Source organism: Trachurus trachurus (assembly GCF_905171665.1).
Source record: "Trachurus trachurus genome assembly, chromosome: 5".
Lineage (NCBI taxonomy): Eukaryota > Metazoa > Chordata > Actinopteri > Carangiformes > Carangidae > Trachurus > Trachurus trachurus.
The window spans coordinates 32,918,772-32,932,951 of NC_139896.1; the positions used below are offsets into that span (position 1 = coordinate 32,918,772).

Sequence of the window (14,180 nt, forward strand, 5' to 3'; positions counted from 1 at the left end):
ACAACACCTCTATCTGTGTGTAATGAAGCAGCAACAGAATCAGCAAAAGCAGCAGTATAGCTGATGAAACGTATGGATTTTTTTTCTAGTTTGTAGAGAGTTTTTCCTTTTTATACTTTTTTTTAGTTAGTTGTGATGTTTTACTGCAAATCTGTAACATGCCAGTAGGATAAATGACAAACAGGCCATGGAGACAGCGCCTTCTTCCACTGACTCTCACTCCAGCTGGAGCTTTTACAAGCCAGTTCACAGCCCATGTGTTTGTGCATATGTGTGCATGTGGCCGTGTTTATATGCAGCAAAGAGCTGCTGCTGCTGCTGCTGCTGCTATGTAAGAAATACTAAGAAAATGCATAGCCTCTGTGGTCGTTTCCATATCTGTAAAGACAGCTTGCACAAGCAAAGAATGTACAGTAGCAAAGCCATGGCTGTATTTGTCATGATAAAAAAAGAGAGTTCAATCCAATTTCAAGTTAAAGTGAACTTAAATTAGACGCCATATCTAAACAATAAGCCGCCTGTTATCATTCCTGCATCGCTGACACACTGTTAGCTCTGCCACAGCATCATGGGACTGTTTGTACTGGAGGAAAACAATCATTATCTCCAAATAGGAGGGGCTCCATCCGTAGAAATTTTAATTAAAAGACTGGCAGAGTTTCATCTCAGTGTGACAACTCCATTATTTCCCGATGATAAAACAGTCCTCCAGCAGAACAAATTTGGTTCGAATGGAGTGACTTCCTCTGGCAGTTTAAGTGGGCAGGCCCGGCTAATCGTTTTCCTGACCTTGGCATTTTGATACCCAGCTGAAGTAGTGAGGTGAGGCTGAAATTAAAGTAATTATTCAAATGTGGCGTCACTGAGCTTTGTGCCCGAGTTTCACTCTGAGCTCATGAACCAAACCACGCCGCATATTTTTAGCCCGTTGCCTCGTTACAATGAGAATAAATCCAACGGTGGTTGTATATTTAGTGTGCCCATTGGTCATGTGTGTCAGCTGCCCTTGTGTAGCTCGTATCTTTACTTTCAAAACACTAAGCCCTTTACCCATGAATCTGGGCCTGTGTGATTTCTCATTTGCGCACGTCATAAATATCCTTTACTGCCGCTCCTACCTTCATCTGGATCGTTCCTGGCCGACGCCTCCAGGAGCGCCACGCTGGCGGCGAACGACACATGCCTCTTGGCCTCGGCCTGCTGGAGGTTGTTGGCGTTGCGTCCCTTCTTGTCCGCTTTCCGCTTCTTGCTCTGCATCTCCTTCTCGTACACGGCCCATCTCTTCAGCTGCTGCGTGCGCCGCTTCTGGGCCGCCCGCAGCCTCTCCAGACTGGGCACCTTGTCCAGCTGCTGCAGCTCCTGGATCAGCTCCAGGTGGTTGGCCATGACGCCAGGGGGACGGGACGGGACGGTTGAATTTAAAGTTGGATTTAGGGGGCCGGGGGGTCGTATTTTTCCTAGCGAGGGTTGCACCTTCGGCTGTGGCCTCCTCCCGTCATCATCAGCATCATCCTCTCAGCTGCGGTAAACTTCCTGAGCGAGGAGACAGAAAGAGAAAAGCTGAGCCGCTGCTCGTAAAAATATCAGCCACAATCTTTTACTACTCTGAACTTAAATAAATACGTCAGTTAATAAAATGTGGAAGTAGTTGATGCAGTGTAACACTCGTAGTAAATCTTTAGCCCTGGGGGAAACATTGACATTTTAAAGTGAGCATGGCCTGATGCACCACAGAAAAGTGCATAGAGATGCATTTTGGTGGCCTAGTTGAAAAGATCCAAGTTCAGGCTGCAGTGGGGGCCGAGTGCTGGCTAACTGTTTCCTTGTTGTCTCACCATCTGCTTACAACTGTATAGACAGTACATCTGATTAAATACAAAAAGTTGAAAAAGAAGCAGCTACACGCACATCCCCAAAAAACTGAAGACTAGGTGCTGGACCACCAAGAAAGACACAGGTAGCCTAAGGAAAAAAAGAAGGCCACACACTAGTTAAGAGCTCCCGTGACAGTTTAATGTCACTCACACATGCGACGTTTCAGGTGTTAGGCCTTCATCAGACATGAGGACAATAGTAGACACACCTGCTTAAATCAGTGAACAGGTCACCTGGCACAATAGTGATATCATCAGGTCTAGTCAATATGAAAAGAAAAAGAAAAAGAAAAAGAAAAAATACATAAATGTACAGGGATAGAACATAAAGTCTGGATAATATATTCCATTCACAATATAATTAATTATTACACAGCTTTGCGTCGGGGTTCCATACAACCTGTCAGGGTTTGCATGTCACATCAAAACAACTAGAATATCGCATAGGTATAACCGTCATTATGCAATGTAATATCAAGAAGAAAAAACATGTAAACAAACATGTCAATAAGAAGGTGCCTCAACCATTCTTAAAGTGGTGACAGGGAAATCATTCAAAATTATCAAGTTATCCACAGCAATGAACAAGTAGACAGAACATGGATGAAAAGGGACGGACATCATAAATGCTCCAATTCTTTTCCTCTATAAAAGGTGTGTGATTCTCCAACCATCAAAGACGACGCTCCTCAGGCTTCAGTTCAGAGGACAGATGCACCAGAATGGAGGCCAATTTCTCTATTTTTATCTAAATAACTGAGCAGGGGGGGGTTGTAAGTGTCAATTTTCCATTTGCTTCGTGAGCCGTTATAGACCTCTGTCTACCATCCTGCACGAAGGTTAACCGCTTCCTGAGTAGACAGCAGTATGTTAAGAAACTGATAAAACAGAGAGACAGAGAGAGAGAGAGAGAGAGAGAGAGAGAGAGACACCCGGCCAGTGAGCTGTAGCGGGGATTTTTCATGTCATTGTTACCTTGATGTACTCGGGCCGGCTGTTCACAGGAACAAAAGCCGACTCAAAGCTACATCGCCGCTGACGTAACAAAAGAAAAAAAAAAAAAACTTCTCAGCTTCTCAGCATTTTTAGAGCTCTTCCAAGAAAGCAGCAAACTGTGTGTTCGGTAATTCTACTGAAATCCATGAAGCATCGTCAACATCTTTTTATCAGTGTGTGTGACACAGCAAAAGCAGAACCACTCACTGTTCAAACTCAACAGAGCAAAAATACACAGTACTGTACAGTATGTCACATAAGCACAAGCATGTTGTATTTGCTGGTGTGACTAGTGATTGAGCTTAAGCACTGAGTGATTGAGGCTACTTCCTCTGAACAGCACTCTTAACAATGTACGGACATTTGAACGCTGCAGCCAGAAAACACTCTCCTGATAAAAAGTCCAGCCCTTCCTAATCGGTTAGCACGCAAACACACACACACACACACATACACACTCACACCCAAACAGGTTCCATTTCATATGGTCTCCTGAGCACAATACGATAAAAACAAAAACAATACGTGCATGTTTAGAAGTGCAACATGCTGTTACTTACTATTTCACACATGCTGATAGATATGCGTGCAACCTCTTCTCTAATGAAAGCCTGCAGGTCCAGCAGCATCGCCTGGCCAGACGCAATTGTGCAATGTGTTTTTACGTCTCGCGTGCCTGTCACAGACCTGATATAACTATTTCCTTTGCAGCGCGACAAACACCTACCTTACCAGCTACAAAACACGGGGACAGGAAACAAGCACTTCCTACAGCATCACTTTCAGTCCTCAGCTCACCAGCGATGTCATATGTACCATTGTCAACAGGCCAAGCCGAGTGTGAAGGAGTCCAGACACTGACATGAAACTAATCCGTTTCAATCGTTTACTCTAAATCTCTCAGATTCATGAAGGTTTCCGGCGCCAAGATGCGAGCAACATCCTCGACTCCCAGGTGACGAGCGAAGATGCCGGGTGTGAAAGAGCAGCAGAGAGGTGTCTGTAAACGCAGCAGATTGCTTTACTGCAAATGATTTGTTAAGACTGGGTCAGGATCCAAAGGTCGATCACAAGAGGATTAGCAGCATGGTCTCAAATTATCGTGAAGGAATTTCAAACTGAAGCTGTCAGCTGTTTTTTTTTTTTTAAGTTCTTTTTTTCCCCCCGTAAAGTGTTTCAAGGAAGACGGACGGCAGATGCAGAAGTGCAGAGTGCTGAACGCTCTCTCTACCAGGGTTTCATTTAGTCGGTCTGAAAAAGAGTCTGGAGAGATTTATGATTATGGGGGTGAGAGAAACAATCTGAGCCGTCAGGAGCTACAAGTTCAGCTCTGGCAATGTGGAAATGTTTCACGACTAGAAATTTTAAGATCTTTCTGAAGTCTGGCATCATGTCAACATTGTTTCTCCTCTCCCTCCCCCTCCCCACTCTATTACATTACATATAGGCCTTTGAAAGGTGTGTTCTTCATCTTTATGTATGTAGTTTACAAATGTATATCAATTAGGGCTGCAACTAACGATTATTTTCATTATCGATTGATCTGTCGATTATGTAAATGAGTACACTGCAAAAACTCAAAATCTTTCCAAGAATATTTGTCTTATTTCTCGTCAAAATGTCTCATTTCTAGGCAAAACTAATCTCTTTCCACTTGACTCATCACCTAAAAATGAACTTGTTTTCAGATCATTTTCACTTGTTTCAAACTACTTTTTATTGAAATAAGTAGAAAAATCTGCCAGTGAAAGCAAGTTTTTTGTGCTTGAAGCTACGTTTTAATGTGATGAGTCTTATTTTAAGTAAAATTAGATTTGTTTTGACTAGATATTACATTTTGACTAGAAATAAGACAAATATTCTTGGTAAGATTTTGAGTTTTTGCAGTGTAATCGATTAGTTGTTTGGTCAATAAAATGTTAATCAGTGTTTCCCAAACCACAAGATGACGTCCTTCTTTAGACTTCTTGAGTGAGGGTCTTGTTTTGTCCACAAACCAAAGAGATGCTCAGCAGTGTTTCCCATACATTAATTTATCCATTCATTCATCTCCACATAGCAGTGCTTCTCTGTTATTGTCGTTCACACACACAGAGAAGCGCGCATGGTCCAATCAAACCTGTGGGAAACACTGCTCAGTATATTGTCATAAAGGAACAAAGACACCAAAAATATTCACATTAAATCAGACAATTTGGACTTTTTTTTCCTCAAAAACTACCCAAACTGATTATTCCATTATAAAAATTGTTGGCGATTAATTTCTTATTAGGCTATACCATGGTCTGGGTGAATACTCGATTCTGATTGGCTGCGGGGTGTCCATTAAAAAGTGATAATGGACACCCATAAAGATGTTCTGGTCAAATTGCCTGATTACGTTTTAAATATTACTGCGCTGGCTCAAACGCTTGTTGGTAACCACGGCAACGGACGCTCGGACAATAGGCTAACAACTATTTTTCAGCGCATCGTGGCACTGGAGTCACACAAGTGGTAAGAAGTGCACTGGCCCTCTGAAAAACTTTGTGTCACGTAACATGTAAGCCGTCACCGTCCTCACCTCCCTTCACTGATCAACTACCAGGCTGTGACAGAGTCACTGGCTGTAGCTGCAGTCACAGCGGGTCCCTCTTTTTTTTCCATTATCAGAAATGAATGGACTTCGCGGAAGCACGCCTCCGTGTCGTCCATTAATTTCTGATAATGGACACCTCGTCGGGCATTATCCCTTACAGAGATTATTCTTCCATTAATCGATTAATTGTTGCAGCTCTAATATCAGTGTTTTGAGTAGCAGTCAGAAAACCCTAATGGTTCTGCTTTTGGCATCTATTTCACGTCAAGATGTCAAGTTCATTTGAAGTGCTGAGTAATAAAGGATGTCAACACACTTCAAAAGAAAAAGGAAGAAAATTACATAAATATATAGCAACAATGATAATGATAACAGCAGTGTTAAATATTAATTTGTGGAAAGGGGATGTAAATGACAAGTTACACAACTACTCAACACGATCAGTCTTATCGCTCCAATTTGAGTCTTCTCTCAGTCTTCGTTTAAATTAGCATTGATTTTAAGAAACACTAAAAAAAAAATCTTAAGTTTATGAATTGTAATTTGTTAAAGCACCATGACTGATGTCCAGAACAATTTGACATGATAAGGTCATAAATAAGGGACTTGTGTCAGGGCTACATGACCGTTTACGTGATGTGGAAAACTGCAATCAAAGTTTAAAACGAGCTCCAGTGCATGTGTCCATCCACAGTGTACATTTTAAACTAATTACAGCATTTACATTGGCTGAGATTATACTTTACAGACTCATATGAATAAGATTTGCTTTGCGGGAAATGTTTAATTATCTTATTTAACAGGTCAAATAAGAGTTTGTTCAGCTGAACTGAAACCAAAAGAAAATCAGCCTCTCGTCTAGAAGCTGACTTCAGCGAGGGGACTGACATGATAAATTCTCCACAACACTGAAAACACACACATTCATAAGTGCCACAAATAATTGGTTGGCTTTTGATTAATCATTTTTTGGTTAAAATGTCTAATTGGACATCTGAGACCCAGTTGACAGCTTGACAATAATAATATTTGCATTGTTGCCCCTGCCTTGTCCCTTATTTTCACATGTCAGGATGTCAGATTGCTTTATTGCTGAAGTGATTACATTAAGGCAAATTACAAAATAACTGCACAACATCATCACACTGAGTTCCCCCTCAGGCCTCATACAGCAGCACACAGGAGCCAGGGAAAGGCCAACTATCAACCCGGGTCTCAGAATTACTACAGCTCCAAGCGGCTGACATCTATAAAACATTTTTCATCACAAGGTTTATTTCACAACCTGCTGTGATTGTACAGGGGTAAAGGTTCCTGTGAATGGACCAGGACAAGATTCAGCCCCCACCCCACACACCAACCCACCCACCCATCCCCGTTTTTCCTCAGAGATGTGAGCACAGCATGCAAATCAAATTAACTTCAGATAGAACGTGTGACAAACAAGAAACATCCAGTGTTTTTTTTAGCCGCCTTTGATGGTCAATGGCATTAACTCTGGGAATATGAAACCCAGGAGCTGCTGCAGATTGAATCAGGGGAATCAGAGGCGAAGTAATGACATTACTCATACACACACACACACACACACACTGGAGTGTAAATAAAGCCAGAGACAAGGTCTCACCATATTCTGCTGTCAAGGACTGGATGCTTGTAAAAGTTTACACATGAAGCATTACCAGATAATGAGCATTATATTATTAGTATTAGTTCCAATCAGCATTATTCATCAAGCCACCGTCACAGATCTGTCTTGAAAGGTATAATATGTAGGAATTCCCCCCATCTAGCGCTGCGGTTGCATATCGGAACGTATTCTTGATGTTGCATTCACGTGAAATCGGGCAGACGTCAGACAGACAACAGACGCTGCATGTAACAGGATAAACAAGCGTCTATGTAAACAAGTGGTCCGTCAGCACGAGGCAAAAAAAATACAGGCATGACAATATGTTGTCATGGTGATGTGGTATTGTTTACCTGACCCACGTTTCACCATCTTTCTCTCATCGAGTAAAATGACATCCGGTTGGTTTGTCGACGGCCGTCTGCCTGACTGCACCTGAATGCAACATCAGTGCCTCCGTCCTTCCTCACACTACACAGTGGTGACAGTTTTAACAGGCGCTACCTGGAAAACTTTCTCCCCGAGCCGACAGCTTCGGTGAGTTTCTATGGTTACCTACGGTCACGCTGCCACTCAACGTAAAAAATGGCGATGCAACATGGCCGCCTCGGTTCGGTGCGTCGCCCACTTATGTATTTGTAACGACTTGTAACAACTCATTCTAAGGTAGGAGAAAGCTTTCATTTGATTGCGGGTGTGATTCGACTTCAGTGAAATACGTATGAAAGCAATATTTGATTTTTGCTAATAAAAAGCCAAATAAGTTACATACTGGGGCTTTAAAAATTGAGAAAATTCCCCTCACCTCAGTTTCACAAGGCCCTAATGAACAAGATTAATGTCTTTTATCCAACAAAAAGTCTAGAATCAGAACATAATTAATTTACAATAAAGTAAAAACAGGCAAAAGCAGAACATCCTCCCACTGGAGAAGCTGCAACTACAGAATATTTTATGATTTTGCTAATAAAACTCCAACAATAATCCAATAATAAACTCTCTACTGCATCCAGCTTGTTTTTTCTGCAGACCCTCTGACTGCTGTGTGACCCCCCGGCCCCCGGCTCTGTAGGCACGTACATACTACAAACAGTACAGTAGGAGACCGGGACTATTTTGTCGCTGACCTTCCTGTGCCCTGCCACTTTGTTGTAACTTTCTGATTAACTTACTTAATTATTTCCCACTCATGGAAAACAACAATCAAGAAGGCCACAGATCTTTATACTGATATCCACCTTTTAACTCCCCCGCCGGCACCCAGAACTACATGGGTAGATAAAAGACAGGATGATGATGAGTTAGTGGGTACTATCACTCTGCAGGCAACACAACGGTTTCACTGTTTATCACGTCTTGCCAGCGAAAGCCGTTATCGTGGGGGCATAAAGAAGACTTTATTTGGCTGTTTGACTGACGGCTCTAATGAAGCGCATGAAATTTAAAGAGGGAAGCCGGCGTTCTGATCTGTCGTCTTGTTTCTGTAACTTTTAACAACAGGTGAACAACGGAGCAACGCGAACGCAGCTTTTGGCGTCTTTTAACCAGCCAAAGATGGAAGAGAATAAATCATTCGCAGGCCCCAAGGGGAGAGAGAGTCTTGCCCATTAAGAGCTTCAGCGGTGCACGAAAAAAACAAACAATGCAAACGCTCTCTGAACTTGATGTGACGTCCTAGCAGGAGGCAGGAGACAAAGTGTTTGAAGATATGTAAAAAAGCACGGGGAGCTGCGAGTGCTGTATAAGCCCTCTGGTGATATCACAACCGGTCCCCGGAGCCAAAGGCTGCAAATCACAGATTGACCTCAATCAGCTCCCTGGCTGCAGATAAGAATGTTACACTTTGTATTTCACATTTTTAGGGGGAAAAAAAGGGCGCAACCTAAATTTTTACAGCGATTCTTTGGAGAAAAAAAGAAAAAAAAGCAGGTCAGATGTTGAAGCGCTGAGCAGCTGCTGTTATCAGCGAGCTGTCTTTACGCCTGGAGCGAATCACAAATGCTGTGTAACCATCACTAACGATTGTTCTTCTAGTTTTCTCTCCCATTTTTTTACTCAGGTTGTTGTTGGCGTAAATTGCCGGCTGCCGACATGAAACCTCTGCTTTGTTGTGATTACAACACAAAAAGAAAAAAAAAAAAAACTCAACCGGGCCTTCACACTGCTGAATAAAACACAACCGTTTTTTTTTTAATGCATCAAAAGACAAAAGACACAGCAGACTCTCTATTATACCTCTCAGTCTCCATGCATAATTGACATCCTTGTTAAAAGTAAGGTGCAGGTATCCTCTGCAGAACTGGCAGACCAGAACATTATATTACAAAAGGTGGAGACACAGGATACATACACACTCATGTAAACATACATTACAAATAAACAGCCTCCATTCTCCGAGTTAAATAGCTCAATAAGCAGTTTGTTTTCAGCCTGAAGCCATTTTCTCCACCACATCTGACTGAGCTGACACTGCAGGGTGGTTTGAATATTTTTACTCATCGTGACCACCTGATGGTTCAGCACAAAGACGGCTGCAGCATTCAGGGCATCATGATCCATCTTTCCCTTTTCATCACTGACAATTATAACGAGCCTTCTAACCAGTTGTTCCACACAACATGTCCTCTGAAGGACGGAGAACTACAGTAAACCAAGGTATTTAACAGGTGCTGCATCGATTAAAAAGGAGCTGTTAGACTGTAAGGATTTAAGGTGTGTGTGCGTGCTTGTGCATGTGTGTGTAAAGCGGTGCTGACATCAGCTTAAATGCGCTAATATCTCCACAAACCACATGGATTGAGGTCATTCTGGACCTTTCATCATCATTATGAGGATGATTTGGCTCCGAGGGCAGAACGCTATAGATGTATAGATAATGGCAGGACACCACGGTGCAACCCATAATGCACCACAGGCGGAAATTCATCACCAACCCTTCCTATTAATATTAATGCTGCTAGCTTTTTTTCTCCCCTTTCAGTGGAAATGTTTTTTCCCAACAGAGTTTCTGTTCCTCATCCTACAGGTATGCTGATCAGCTTAAACATTTAGTTATTCAACCAGACAAAGCCACTCCAACTCAAGGTCCAGTCACTATCAAAACAGAGTATGTTTTAACAGCTGTGACAAGATAACGAACACGTTCACAGGTAGTACATCTCCATGACAACGGAGCAAACTGATAATGCACCATTTCCCAGGTTGGGAAGTCGTTCCTCTGAATTAATTGAAAACAAGTTTTTTGGGGGGGGTTATTTCACAGCTGAATGAATGTATGGTAAGTCAATAACTAAAAAATAACCCTCACTCAAGAATCTAAAGATAAAATCATTACTGAGCCCCTCCATCACCAGATCCATCCCCATGACAACTGAACAAACTCCAGTTACTGATAAAGACTGGTAAGGTTGAAAGTGAGAGGAAAAGGCTGTTGAATGGAGCTGGAGAGGCGGGGCTTTGTCAAAGTACTTTTTTCCAGTGTCAAGCATGAACTTTGAAAGTTTTATGTTCCAACATCCATCACACAGCCTACTGAGGCAACCTGTGTGACATTTACTGGGCATGTGACATTTACAAACACTCTTCTGTGGGGTGTCTTTCAAACTCAACTCTGTTCTCCAGTCTTAACCATAATGGGGGGGTTGGGGGGGGGGGGGGGGGGGGGGGGGTATGTAATCTAATGCAGCCCAAGTGTAAATGGTGACAAAAGTAATAACATATATTTGTGAAGCAATCACAGAAACTAGAATATTCTTTTCACTTTTCACTTTTATTACTATCAAGTGTGCATTTTCAAAAAAAGAAATGACCTTTTCTATTTTCTATTTTTAGGACTGAACGGAGCAGCCACACTGAGCTTCCTGGAACAGATACACCAGTAACTGACTAGTACTTAAAGGTGTTAGCTACAAGTTTAATTCCTCCTGGCCAGTAAGTGTTGCACTCACACTCGCCTGCTCTTGTTACAACCTTAAATTGTATTGGTTGCCAGGTACGCCTAGCTTAGCTACTAGCCTACACGGCTAGTATCGCCAGTCGCGGGCCCAGACAAATCTGGCAGCCCGGACACATTTGCATTACGCCACCACGACCAATCACGATGTGCCACGTTATCGCCAGTCGCGGGCCCGGACACATTTGGTACCTACACCGGCTGACCGTTAGTTAGCATTAGCATTAACACAATGCCATTTCTCCAGAGCCATCATGATCTGGCACCCGCTGAGCTCCGCCTCAGGTGACATCAACGTACTAATGCGGTTGGCGCAGAGATAACCAGATGTAAATATTTAGATATTTTGGACCCGTCAAAATTTCTAAAACAATTTATTCATATAGCCTACTATTTATAAAAAATCAGTAAAATTAATTTTATTCTGCACCCCTCTAGACGTTCTGTGGATGTTATTTTTGAAAAAATTAATCGTTTTGATGAAAAGGTTGCTATAAGCTCCTATTGACCCCTTGCAGCTACGTCATAATTAGAACGTGACGCGAGAGGCGACACCATGACGGACGGCAGAAAGTGCTCAGTGATAATGTACTGTCTATGGGTGCCGTCCAACAATGTGGCTCGATCACTTCACACTACAACCTCACAGCATTATCACTTATTTAAAATAGAATATCTACTCATCCGTTGCAATATATGTTTGTTTTTTTGTTATTCGCCGTAGAATATCTCAGTTTTCTGTGCTTTTTCCACTGCTAAGGAGCCATAACGTCAGTCAGTGCCACACTCCCCATACAGCAGCTGCTGCTAACTACAGTTAACGGACCTGGAAATTGGTCCGACCCGTGGGTGTTGAAGACCTGACCCGACGTCTGTATAATTAGTGATCATTCTCTGATTAAAGCCGGCTGACAAATAAAAGAAAACAGGAAGCCGTCTTCGTTGTAATCGCCGCGATCCGCCGGCGGCAACTACGTTGTGACGGTGCTATGTTTAATACGAGCGTTAGCTGTTGTTAGCCACAGCATGTAGCTCAGCTAGTTAGCTTCAACTGTGTTTACATCGACTATACACTGTAGATAAACTAACTTATAACAGCATCGATAACGTGTCTGTATATCTTCACACTGGTCCTGCTGTTCATGTAACCCTGCTACCAGTGGCCAGCCCCCGGGTCTTAGCTCTAGCCCAGCAAGGAGTTGGTGCTTCAGACCAGTTTTAAGGACCAATAACCGGTTTTTAAGCGGTGGAAAAGCAAAGAACCGGTGCTAGTCAGGCTCTGGCTCCGAACCAGCACTGGAACCAGCTCAGTGGAAAAGGAGGGGAAACCCTACAACCCCGGTATGTCACAAAACTATAACGCGCCCATTCAATTACATTGACGTTCACTGTTCTTTTGCCGTCCATCATGGCGTCCGGAGCTATCGCGAGTGGAACGTGACGTCACGTGCAAGGGGTCAATACCACATTCACTTTAACCAAAGGTGCACAGCAAATCAATCAAGGACTGAGGTCTTCAAGGTTAGGTCCTCAATAACCATGATGCACTGACATTGTGATAGACATAAGAAAACAGCAGCAGCAATTATATCAGACACCCACTCCAATTGGATGTTTTATCTACCATTGAAAAAGAAAATCTTTCCACTATCCAATTCCACCCAGAGAGCTCACTGGCAATTTCTGTGAGAACAGTTCACACAGAGTTGAACAAGTCAACAGAAAGTTCATTCCTCATTCATGAAAGCAATATAAGGTAACCAGTCTTATCTATCCTTTTCTTCCTATTCAAAACTACATTTGAATCCATTTCAATCTACAGGCGGAAGTCGATCATTCGTGATGAATGTTTTTCCAAAGAGTGCCAACACAGTCAGTGTCTTGTGTCGATTTTTCTGGAGAGAATACATTCATATCAATATCCTTTCACCTCCATCCTCTCAGCTCAACAGCTAATAAAAGACGTTTAATAACACTTCAAATGATGATCATATCTTTTTAAAGGCTTCCCATTCAGTCACTTTTAGCCTTTGTGAATGTCTAATATCTTAGGAAAAGTCCCTGTGCTGCATTACAGATGTGATTTTCATAACTACAGGAATAATTTAGCTGAGCTGTAACGAATGGCAGGAGCCAGTCGTATGGAAAGCCCCACCCACTGAGGCTGCGACCCCCGTCAATCAGCAGCTCGCCATGCACGAACAAGGCCCGGGAACAAGGACCACAGAAGGCTCAGTGTGTTTGCGCTGTGCTCCTGTGCCTCTGGTGAATCTCTCTGGACTTGAACAGTCGCCTCTCTCCTACTCACAGTTTCATCTTACAAGGAGAGAAGTTAATGCCGTTATCAGTCTCTGCCTGGCACAAGCAGATGAAGAGACAAATGCGTGCGCAGGAACAAAGGCAAAGACACGGGAACAGGGAGCAAGGAGAAAACACTCCTGGGAGAAGAGGACGTCCACGGTGCAACTAATGTCAACTAGAAGATAAATCAGTAGCAGTTTCTATGATCTGATCATTTTTCTGGCAATTTTACACAAAAACTCTTGCCTTTTCTACTCTCTCTTTGGTCTACTATCGGTGGTCGGTCATTTGAGCTCTGTGATTATCAGTTTCCCCTTTTTTACTGGGATTTAATCTTCAACCATGCAATTCATCATAAACAATGACACAATTTGAAGTTTCAACACTCATAAAAACAATGTTGTTAAAATAACTACTTGAAATAAAGGTATGAAGTTTTAACAATGTGTCAAAGTTATTCCTGAATTAACAAAATGTCAATAATAGACTGTTGTTGTTTCCTGTCCTGTCTTGTATTTTTAACTGGACCCAGAGTCTGTACTAATAAATTATCTATCTATCTATCTATCAATGAAAAGAAAACCACTGAAAGGTCCCTGTACAACATGGCAGCTATAAATAATTACAAACGGGTCTAAAAACCAAAAGATACTCCGACGGCATTGTTTTCAAGCAGAGACAAGCTGAAGATAATCACCTTTCAGAAGCTGGTCCTTGAGAACACCAGGCATTTTTGCATAGAAGCGCAAATGATCCTCATTAGTCGCAATTAATTTTCACAAGTATGCTGACGCAGACAAAAACACACAAACACACACACTTTACATCACCAATAATGTCAGTATCAGT

General features: G+C 42.4%; 1 protein-coding gene across 2 annotated transcripts in view; it reads right to left on the reverse strand.

Annotated features, from left to right (window-relative positions):
- ppp1r16b (protein phosphatase 1, regulatory subunit 16B) overlaps positions 1-14,180 on the reverse strand; it is a 103,304-nt gene that overhangs the window by 67,454 nt on the left and 21,670 nt on the right. The window contains exons 1-2 of one of the 2 annotated variants that reach the window (XM_083971358.1): positions 3,431-3,491; positions 1,119-1,533 (exon numbers count right to left, since the gene is read on the reverse strand). In XM_083971358.1, the coding sequence (XP_083827484.1) occupies positions 1,119-1,386 (268 nt within the window). In that variant the 5' untranslated portion in view covers positions 1,387-1,533; positions 3,431-3,491. Of the gene's footprint in view, positions 1-1,118; positions 1,534-3,430; positions 3,492-14,180 lie in introns of those variants that run through there. The other variant, XM_083971357.1, reaches the window with a different exon arrangement.